General features: G+C 60.1%; 4 protein-coding genes across 4 annotated transcripts; 1 reads left to right on the top strand and 3 right to left on the bottom strand.

Moving 5' to 3' along the window:
- Positions 1-159: 159 nt before the first annotated feature.
- On the bottom strand, positions 160-1,980 carry VDAG_06705 (uncharacterized protein; the record flags this gene model as incomplete). The annotated part of the gene is made up of 2 exons (XM_009659409.1): positions 160-1,150; positions 1,211-1,980. The coding sequence occupies 2 exons, from the start codon at positions 1,978-1,980 to the stop codon at positions 160-162; spliced, it is 1,761 nt and encodes a 586-aa protein (XP_009657704.1).
- A 1,750-nt stretch (positions 1,981-3,730) lies between these two features.
- On the top strand, positions 3,731-4,355 carry VDAG_06704 (copper transport protein ctr4; the record flags this gene model as incomplete). The annotated part of the gene is made up of 2 exons (XM_009659408.1): positions 3,731-3,778; positions 3,852-4,355. 2 exons carry the CDS (start codon positions 3,731-3,733, stop codon positions 4,353-4,355), a joined length of 552 nt encoding a protein of 183 aa, XP_009657703.1.
- A 265-nt stretch (positions 4,356-4,620) lies between these two features.
- Positions 4,621-5,795, bottom strand: VDAG_06703 (uncharacterized protein; the record flags this gene model as incomplete). The annotated part of the gene is made up of 3 exons (XM_009659407.1): positions 4,621-4,947; positions 5,119-5,616; positions 5,778-5,795. The coding sequence occupies 3 exons, from the start codon at positions 5,793-5,795 to the stop codon at positions 4,621-4,623; spliced, it is 843 nt and encodes a 280-aa protein (XP_009657702.1).
- Positions 5,796-6,327: 532 nt separating this feature from the next.
- On the bottom strand, positions 6,328-9,512 carry VDAG_06702 (uncharacterized protein; the record flags this gene model as incomplete). The annotated part of the gene is made up of 4 exons (XM_009659406.1): positions 6,328-7,971; positions 8,027-8,659; positions 8,765-8,789; positions 9,301-9,512. 4 exons carry the CDS (start codon positions 9,510-9,512, stop codon positions 6,328-6,330), a joined length of 2,514 nt encoding a protein of 837 aa, XP_009657701.1.
- Positions 9,513-9,791: the final 279 nt, after the last annotated feature.

The raw sequence follows: 9,791 nt of genomic DNA, 5'->3' as shown, positions 1-9,791 counted from the left end.
AGGGGGTCAGGGTCAGGGTCAGGGTCAGGGGTGGCAGAGTGGTAGAAGTGAAGCATTGCATAGGTGCTGCTCCGACAGAGGAATACACGAATCGATGAAGCAGAAGAATCGAGTTCAAGGCTAAACAAGGTGGTATCATCGCTAAATCCAAACACGTCTTCACCTCTCCATGCGCTCGTCGTGAATCAAGTCGACGTTGAACCGCTCATCCCCCTTCCACACCTTGCCGCCGTCGTTGCAAGCCGCGACCGCCGCCCTCGCATCCGTCATCAGCCCGCCAGGCCCGCTCGCAAACACGACCGTCCTGGCGGCGACAGTCGCCTGCACAAACTCACGCACGAGCAACGCCAGGTCCGGGTGTCCGAGGCCGCCAGAGCGGACACTGGCCGCCGCGCCACGAGCACGCATCTTCTGCACGGCCACAGCACCGGCAGCGCGCTTCTCTTCGTCGGCCTCGCCTTCGGACGAGCGGTCGGCATCAGATGAGCTCGAGGCGGCATCGCGCGTGGCAAAGATGCGCACCGTCACATCGAGGGCCTCAAGTGCGGCCAGTTCAGGCTTGACCCAGTCGACATCCTTGGCGTGGCGGACGACCCAGATGAGCTCGAGCTTGCGAGGCGAAGCAGGATTGGCGGTCAGGCTGAGGAGGGCGGGCAGGACGTACGTGATGCCGGTGCCGCCGGCGACGCACAGAATGTTGGCTTCGGGGGTGATGTTGCGCATGATCGGGTCACCGTAGGGACCGGTGAGCACGACAGGCATCGTCGGGGCCGAGGCCGCCGTGATCACACCCTCCTTGTCTTCGGATGGTGTCGCGGATGCAGTAGCGGCGGCCGCCAGCTTCTTCGCGGCGATCTGTGCGATCTTCTTGGTTTCGCCGCCCTTGGCCCGGAAAACGTACGAGTGCTTGGTGCGGCCGTTGACAGTGACGGCTGCGTTCAGCGGGGTGAACGGGTGAGACTGGAAGATGCTGCTCTCGGTGAAGCAGAGGTAGAAGTGCTGGCCGACCGCCCAGGCATCGTGGGGGTGTTCAAAATCGAGACGTACGACGTCGCCATCCTTCTCGTCAGGGAAGGTGGTAATGGCGGCGTGAGCGGCAACGAAACCACGCTTGGTGCCATCCACAAAGTTGTAATGCAGCAGGAACGTCCTGGCGGCACGGGCGAAGCGGTCGATGAACCACAGCAGGATACCGGGGATGATGAATCACTGGAGACCCTCCCAGTGGCCGATGCAGGCGCCCATGTAGACCAGGGCCAGAACGTAGTGAGACTTGCGGAAGAACTCGTAGCCGGTGAAGCGGATGACAGGAGGTAGCGTGAGGGCGTAGAGGATGAGAAGCAGGATCATGGCGACGACACCCCAAATCATGTAGAGCTGCACGATCCACTTCTTCGCAACCTGGGGCTGGGGCTGGTAGAGCTTGACCTCAATGATTGTCCAGCCAATGGTGTGGACAATGGACTGGACCATGATGATGTAGCCGAGCCAGCGGTGCATAAAGTTGAAATTCTGGTAGGGAATGCCGGTCAAGACGGACAGCAGCGACTCGCGGTTCGACAGGAGAACGGACAGCGGCGTCAGGGCGTAGGCGAGGACACCGACACGGTCAGAGAAGGGTCCCAGACTGCTGCGGGTGTTGTAGACGCCCTCCATATTCTTGACGGGGGTGATCCAGATGCCGTAGACGATGCCGACGAAGGAAAATATGGTAAGATAGCCGGTGAGGATGGCAAGCACGAGAACCTGCAGGCGCGTGGTGCGGCCAAAGATGGAGCGGATAGAGTCGGGCAGGAGATAGCGGTTGGTGTAAGACCAAAGAGTATGGCGAATTCTCGTCGTCGTGTCCACCGTCCGCTTTTCGCCCTCAACCAGCGCCTGAGGGTTCCGGTGGGACTGCGGAGGCATCATCCGCCTGATGACGGCCCAGATCAGGAGTATGCCACCGATAGTGGCCCAGATGACGCCGGTGTAGATCATGCCAACATCGTGGGCATTTTAAACGACGTCGAGGTATCTACAGGACCCAGGATCATTGACGCAGGGTACCACGCGGTCAGCGTAGCCCCAGTGATGGATGACAGACTCGGCGGCATCGTGATCCTGAATATGCTGGCGCGGTGCCAGGAGGCTCTTGGTGGCCTCCATTGTGTATTGTTGCGAACGCGTCTCTATATGCGCCGGTAGTAGGTGAGAGACACTTGGCCAAGGGGCGTTTATGACTATGTCTCGGGCCGATGCTGTGTGTCTCGGGAGAGATCTCGACACAATCGCAAGACAGCAGGAAAAACCTAGAAGGCGGATCAAAGCCTCGTGGCGATCGTCGGAGAGAGATGGGAGCACCTTAAGACAGACATGCTCGAGCAACTTTTCGAGTGGTGTTTCGTGTCTGCTTTATCAGGTTGGTGGGGTGTCTGGCCCCTCGTCTCGACACTGGGAGCTTGGGTAGCCAAGGCGGCGGGCGGCGATCCACAGTGAGCAGGTTTATTAGTCTGGAACTCGGCGATGCGACGTGGTGGGTGTAGCGCGTTTATTCCCCGGGCTGGCCAAGGGTCCAATGCCCGCCCCTCTGACGGGGGTGGTTGAATTGGAGTTGCATGCTGCATTTTTGACTCGAGCAGATGACTGGACGTCCTTCTGATCGATATTGGTGCCCAGGCCGACAAGCTGCCATGGGGCTCTTCGCTGCTCTGTCTGCTGGCTTGGTCAATAGAGGCATTGCCCGATCCAGAAGACGAACCAACGGAGGCATACCTCCTCGCCATATGGCCACGGCAATCGGGAGGCGTGCCATGTGCAGGAGTAGATCTTGGGGAGCCCGCATGAGGCAACTCGGAAGAGGCGTCGTCTGGGCGTCAGCAGGCGTCGGCGGGGATTCTCTCGATCGTCTTCTTGGTGGTTTTCCCTGGTCGAAGTTGCTTCAAGGCAGTCGCCGCCAGCTGTGACCGCCCGGGCGACTGAGCACGATTGAGCAAGTTAGTGGGGCCGCTATGGCGCCACACCTTGCATCTGGAAACAGCGACTGACCGAACCACGGTGCTTCTTGGACCCCGGGGGCGCTGCGTGCGGATCCGATCCACCGGGGCCGTTCATCGGAGCGAGCAAGTTTCTGACCAACCAGCAGCGGACCGTAGCTGCTTAGCCCCGTCCTTCTCCCATTTCCTAGGACCAAAGCACATCAGATCTCCCACACGACCAGCCCGCCCCAAGATGGCCCAGGGATTTTGATCTTTGTCCCAGGGTCTCCAAGTCGCCACGACTCCAATAAGCTCAAACATCGGGGGCCCCCCTCCCTCTTGCCCCTGCTAAACTTGCGCAACGCCATGAACCCAGGCCCTCTTGGAAAACCTGCGCACCCAATGCCGCGCCTTCAATGCCTGTACACCATCCGGGTTAGAGCTCTCTTACTACCCCACCATTGCCCGATTGCCCGACCAAGGGAAGGTGCGAAGGAGGGGGGCGCAAGGGCAAGGGCGAACATTGGCGGCAGTGGGCAACCTCCGTAGCCCCTGCCACATCTTATCTACCCCGACACGCCAGCAATGTTGGGCAGGTTCGGCTGAGAGCTGCTGCTTCGCGACTCTCGCAATTCGCAGCTTGACTTCTTCCTGTCCTCTCCAAGTTGCAAGCTTCAGCATTTCTTTTGACTGACTCCTCTTGACTGGTCATCATCACCTTATCTTCATCCCCCATCCTCACCCAACGTATAGCACCTTCACACTCTGCCGCCATGTCGCACAGCAGCGGCCACGGCGCGACCGCCGACTGCAAAGTCTCCGTATGTCCAGCTGCCCCTCGCCTTGCATGGCCATGGCCCTCGCTCGCTCGCTCGCTGACCACCAAACCACCAGATGCTTTGGAACTGGTACACCATTGACTCCTGCTTCCTCGCCGAGTCCTGGCACGTCGGCAGCAACGGCGCCTTCGCTGCCAGCTGTATTGGCGTCGCCCTCCTCACCGTGACCCTCGAGTTCGTCCGCCGCCTCGGCAAGGAGTACGATGCCCTGCTTCTGCGTCAGTTCCACGCGCGCGCGGCCCAGATGGCTGTCGCCGCCGCCGTCGAGCCCTCGTGCTGCGACGACACCGGCGCCGTCGCCCGTCCCAGCGCGCCGCTCATCTTCCGCGCCTCGCCCGTCGAACAGCTCATCCGGGCCGTGCTGCACACGACCTTCTTCGGCCTGGCCTACATCATCATGTTGCTCGCCATGTACTACAATGGCTACATCATCATCTCCATCCTGCTCGGTGCCGGCCTCGGCAAGTTCCTCTGCGACTGGCTCGTCTACAAGGTGGAAACTGGGGCCGCCACGCAACAGGCCAAGGGCGTCGAGGAGCCCACTGGATGCTGCGGATGAGCAGCGCGAATGCTCTATGAGCGACGCGCAGAGGAGGGGAAAAAGAATCATCTGTCATTTAGCGAGCATCCATCTTTCGAATTGAATACCCACGTTCCTAGCGAGACGCGATCAATTGCAAGTTTTCATCATGCAGTCTATCTGCTGAGCGAGATGTAGGTGACTGAGCATCGCCGGCGCCGACATCACGTCTTGTCCTTGTCCTCTTTTGTCTTATATACATCCCCATCGCAATACTGAAACCACCCATCCAGATCTAGCCCCTTCATGACGGTGCTGAACCGGCCCGCGCCCTTCGCCTTGCAGGCCCGTCGCCGCGCATCCTTGTCTTGCGCCCCCGTTTTCGCCATGTCCGGGTACTCGATGTGGAACACGGCTTGCCGGCGTCCGTGACGGCCTTGTACAGGTCGCACTCGCTGTACGCGGCGCACTCCTCCTTGACAGAGAAGTCAATGACGGGGAGCACATTCTTGATGATGCTGCCGCCGTTCTTGAGCCCCATGGCTAGTCCGCGTCTCCGTGCTTCGAACGCGAGAAAGCTGATGCAGTCGATCGAGTCGGCTGCCGTCAGGCCGAGCCCGTTGCGGTTTGTCTGAACAAGCCAGTAGACAGACTTGTTCATGTAGTCATCCTCCGCCGCGCAACGTTCAAATCCCAAGACAGCCGATGACGAGGCCGGACGCATCAAGCCGGAAACAACCAAGCACGAGGGGAAAAGGCACATACAAACCCATCCACATTATCCGGGTCAACCCCATCAAACCCCTTGTCCCTCGCCAACTCGATCCGCCGCCTCATGACCCCCCCTGACCGTCTCGCTGTTCGTGTCAAGCCAGTACTCGCCCGGCCACCCCTCGAGCTCGCGCCCCAGATCGCCCCCCTCGCCCGCGTCAAAGTCCCCCGAGTCGGTCGGGCCGTCCTCGTACGACCCGGCGCTGAAGTAGCAGACGACCCTCTTGCCGAGCGCCGCGAACGTGGACGCCTGGTCTGGTTCGCGAACAAGTCGACGTCGAAGACCTCGACGTCGGGCGTCACGGCCGGGGCCTGCGGGTCGATGGCCAGGGGCCCGTCGAGGAGGATCTGCCACGTCGTCCCGGCAGCGGGCTGCTAGGGCGTCTCGTCGGCGGGGTGCTGCCTGTGGCGGGCGACGGCGGCGTTGAAGGTCGCGAGGGCGGCGGCGCTCGCGGCCGGGGAGGATGCCGCGAAGGAGAAGGCGGTGCAGAGGTCCATTGGTGTGGGAGGCCGTGTTGAACGGGTGGATCTGTCAGGTATTCAGGGGGCGGTGGTGGTGTTGCGTGCGTCCAACTGCGAGCTGTGATGGGGAACGGCGACGAGAACATGGGATCGCAGTGTATGGGATGTTGGCATCTTCGTATTATGAGGGCCTCCCCCTTTATCAATCCATGCCATCGCGTTTCATACACAACCATGGTCCTCCATCTAGGCTATCAACGGCCTCATCAGCCGCAGCCGCAGCCGCAGCCGCAGCCTCGCACCGCAGCCTCCCCGCGTGGCCTGAAGATTCGCCTTACCCACGGCCTACCAGTTAGCCATGGCCAGTCGGGCTTCCCCAGATGTCAGGTCTGGAACACAAACGACCACGACGCTAACGTGTATAGAGTTGAACAGGCGCTTGTTCTGCACACTGAATCTCGACCATGGAGTGAACACTGAACCATCGTACATGTATTATCCTCATCCCCGCCAGCGCATTATCATTTGACATCAGTAACAACAAGTAGGTATCATATGGCCTCTCCGGGCCTTTTTTGGCCAGAAGGCCTTTTGTGTTCCTTGCCCTCCCAGCTGAGCCCAGCACATCCATCCATGCATCCTCTCCCCCACTGCGTTGCGTCTGTGACCATTCATCCAATGTACACAACCCGCGCAAGCCTTCCCACCGTCGCGCCAAAAACTCCGGAATCAATCAAACAAGTGGTCACAAAATCGCATGACCAAGATCAATGACCAATCAAGACATGTACTTGCCACCCTCCTGCTTGAACAGCCAGTCGCTGTTGGCATCGACCATAAAGTTCGTAATGTTGAACTCGTTGCTCGGCGGCGGCGGCGGCTGTGGCGGCCCTTGAGGCGCATCGCCGCTGCTGCCATCCATGCTTGGTGGTGCACCGTTGTTCTGGGGCATTCCTTGCACACCTGCAATTTGCTCGCCAAAAGGCAGCCTTGGGACGTTGAAGAAGTCAAAGACATCTAGGTACTCGAGCTCGTTGGGCGCCGGCGTTCGTGCTGGCGTCACACTCGGCATGCGGCTGTGCGTGATGACTCCATTGGGGCCCGGCTGCCTGGAGATCAAGAAGTCGAGGTCGAACGCGGTGCGCCGCATGTCTGAGAGGATCTTGACTGAGCTCGGCGTCACACCGTCTCCGGTGCGCTCGCTGTCGCGATGCTCATCAAGCACTCGCTGCAGCAGCTCGCAGTATCGCGCCGCGACAGGCCAGTAACGGCCCATCTCGCGCAGGCTGTCAACGAAAAACTGAATCTGCGGTGACAGCTTGTGTTCGACCGTCGAGCCATGGACTAGGAGTAGACGGGCCGCTACCCACAGAGTAAAGGCGAATGGAGGCCCCAGCTTGGGGAGTAAGCCGTTGTTCACGACGAACTCGCCGAGCGCGGCAATATTCTCGACGGCACCATGGCATCGTTGAGATGCGCTGTACGAGGGCGTGAATATGGGAGATCGGGTTGTGGGGTACGCCGCCGACGAGTGCAGCCGGATGACGGCGGTATGGTAGGTGGCGTGCAACATGACCCATCCACAGTTGAGTGTCTTGTTTCCGGGCTGGAACAGTTTGGCCATGTTTCCGTATTCCCCGGGCAAGCCAAACTTCCAAGACGTCAACATGTTATCCAGCTCTTTGTAGCGCATCTGCCACTGCTCGACGTCGCTCAGCGCGCTGATGTCTACGGGCAGCTTGAGAAATTTGTGCACCTTGGAGAGGATGGCCAAAATCTCAATGTAGTAGGAGAAGGCACCAAGGTTCTCCGGCTTATTGACATCGTATTCCGGATTTGGCTCCTCCTGCTCCTGCAGCCTGAACCATCGCGTCTCGACCTTTTGGTTCTTGATCCACAGGTCGTCGCGACAAGGGAGCGTCCTGTCGATCTCCTTGTCGTCGAGCGCAAACTCGAAAGCCGTGGCGATAGTCGCATAGCGGTCGAGAAGGTAAATCATCCAGAACAAGCGTCGCCTCGACTCCTCTTCAATAAAGTCTTTGGGTTCCGGCAGTATCATGGCTCTGAGTGTGTAGATCGAGGTGAAGTTTGGGGAGACGGAGAACGAGGTGCTCTCGACTGCGAGTCCCAATTGGACGACGGAGCGCGTGATGAGAGCCATGATGTTCCAGCCAGGTGGGCCGTTGCTGCTGCCCACCAGATCCAGGGCCAAAACGACCAGTGCCTGGAGCGACTTGACCGACGAGTGCTCCATGCCGTAGAGCAAGACGCGCTGTTTCGCAATGGAGTGGTAGTGCTCCCTGCTCTCTTCGGTGAGCCTCGAGTCGGTCGAGTATCGCAGCGTTGTGGCCACAATGGCATGCAGAAGTATGCGATCCGTCTCCTCGACGGTCGTGGGCCCGAACAGCGAGTCGAGTGTTGTCTTTTCTGTGGAGGATCGGGCACCACGTGTTGATGTGCTTAAAGTATAAGTCGACGAGCGCATAGAGCAAATCGTATGGCGGAAGGTCTTGGTCCGGCGTAGCGTTGCTCTGGCCGGCCTGGGTCATGGGCACGTCGGGAGAGTGAAGCTGGTTCGTCTGGTTCGGGTTGTAGTAGGCCTGCGCGGCCGAGCTGGGCTGCTGCATGTTGGCGACCTGGTTCGGGGCGGGCATGGAGCCCATGGGTAGCTGAGGCTGGAATTCGTGCATCGAGGGAGTGGGCGGCGGCATGCCAAACTCCATGGGTTGCGAGGTGGAGGGGTAGGTGGAAGGTTTCTGTAAGAAGAGGGCAGTCTCAGCTTGCGGCGTACGAGTAGGTTCCGAGGGTCGGAATACGTTGTTCTCCCTAGGGGTGCCATGATCGCTAGGCAGGCTGGGGTTGCTGGCGCGCACGCTGGGGGTGGCATGGCTATGCGGCGCCCCGTGGTGATGCTGGTGCTGGCCCGAGGTCAGGGAGGCCTGGAGGATCTCGGCGTGCGCTCTGAGAACCTCCTCCAGCTTGTCGAGACGCTGCTCGAGCTCGCGCCCGTAGCCGGCACGCAGACCAGGCTTCTTTCTCTCCTTGTATTCGCAAATGGCACCATTGCGACTGCACCAGCCGCAGGAAGGTTGACCACGGTCACATTTCACCTGTGGTCCGTGTTAGGAGAGGGGTCATTGTCTGCTTGCGTGGTACTGAGAATGGATTCGCATGTCGATCAGGGGTTCAAGAGGAGGGCGGGTACGGTAGCTCACCTTTCTCTGCTTGCACAGCTCACATCTTGGGATCGGATTAGCTTCCTGACCTTGGTCGGAGGGGACATGTTCGGGCGAGGGTGTCATTGGGGAGGGTCATGAACGAAGGTCAAGAGGGTCGAGAGGACTCGGGCGAGGGCGAGGCTGGGAGGTCGGAGGAGTGGGCAGACGCATTGGGGAGCGAGATGACGAGATGACGGGGCGACGAGATGTGACGAAGATGACCAAGGAGAGAAGCATGTGGAGAGAGGAGCAGAGAGGGGAGGGAGAGCAGAGACTGTGGGGACAGGAGAGGCAAGGTAAAGTGAGGTGTAGTGAGATGATGGAGAGGGGGGCAGAAAGGGGAGGGAGGGGTGGTGGCAGCGGGAACGGGAGGTTGAAGACCGAACCGCCACAGGGCAGGGCAAGGCAAGGTAAAGCAGGGCAAGGTAAAGCAGGGCAAGGTAAAGCAAGGCAAGGCAAGGCAAGGCCAGATGAGGCCGGGTGCGTGAAGCAGAGCTCGGGTAGAGGGAAACAGGGCAGCAGGTTGAACGTACGAGACGGAGATGGGCCTCTTGCGCTTTCCCAGGCGCAGAGGGTCCTGATCGTCCTGGTCGACATCGTTGTCGTTGTCGTTCTCGTCGGCACTGTTGAAGCCATGGCCGTCTTCGGAGTCGTGATCGTGGCGGAGGAGCTGCTGGTGGTGATGGTGGGTAGTAGTAGCGCTCTGAGGCGACGGGTTATGGCCGTTGGAGGTCTGCATGCTCATGCTCTTCGGTGCGTCGGGCGGCTCTCGACGAGGCTGCGACGTCAAGGAGCGACACGTCGAGACGTCAAGCTCGGTGGGAAGGGACAACAGGGCCCGGCGCCGATGCGGGATCGGATGCGATGATCGGGGGGATCAGGGCGAGGAAGCGCAGACGCGAAACAGGCACCGAGCAACCAACAGCACGGCAACAGAGGTGAATCTCGGCGGGCGGCGCGAGGCAGGGCAAGGAGGATGCGTATGAGCGACCTGGGCCTCGGGGTAATGTGAGCAGAGAGAAGA

This window comes from Verticillium dahliae, genomic scaffold (genome assembly GCF_000150675.1).
Source record: "Verticillium dahliae VdLs.17 supercont1.14 genomic scaffold, whole genome shotgun sequence".
Taxonomy (NCBI): domain Eukaryota; kingdom Fungi; phylum Ascomycota; class Sordariomycetes; order Glomerellales; family Plectosphaerellaceae; genus Verticillium; species Verticillium dahliae.
Note: the sequence above shows the minus strand (reverse complement) of the source record. Positions and strands in the feature narration are given on the sequence as shown.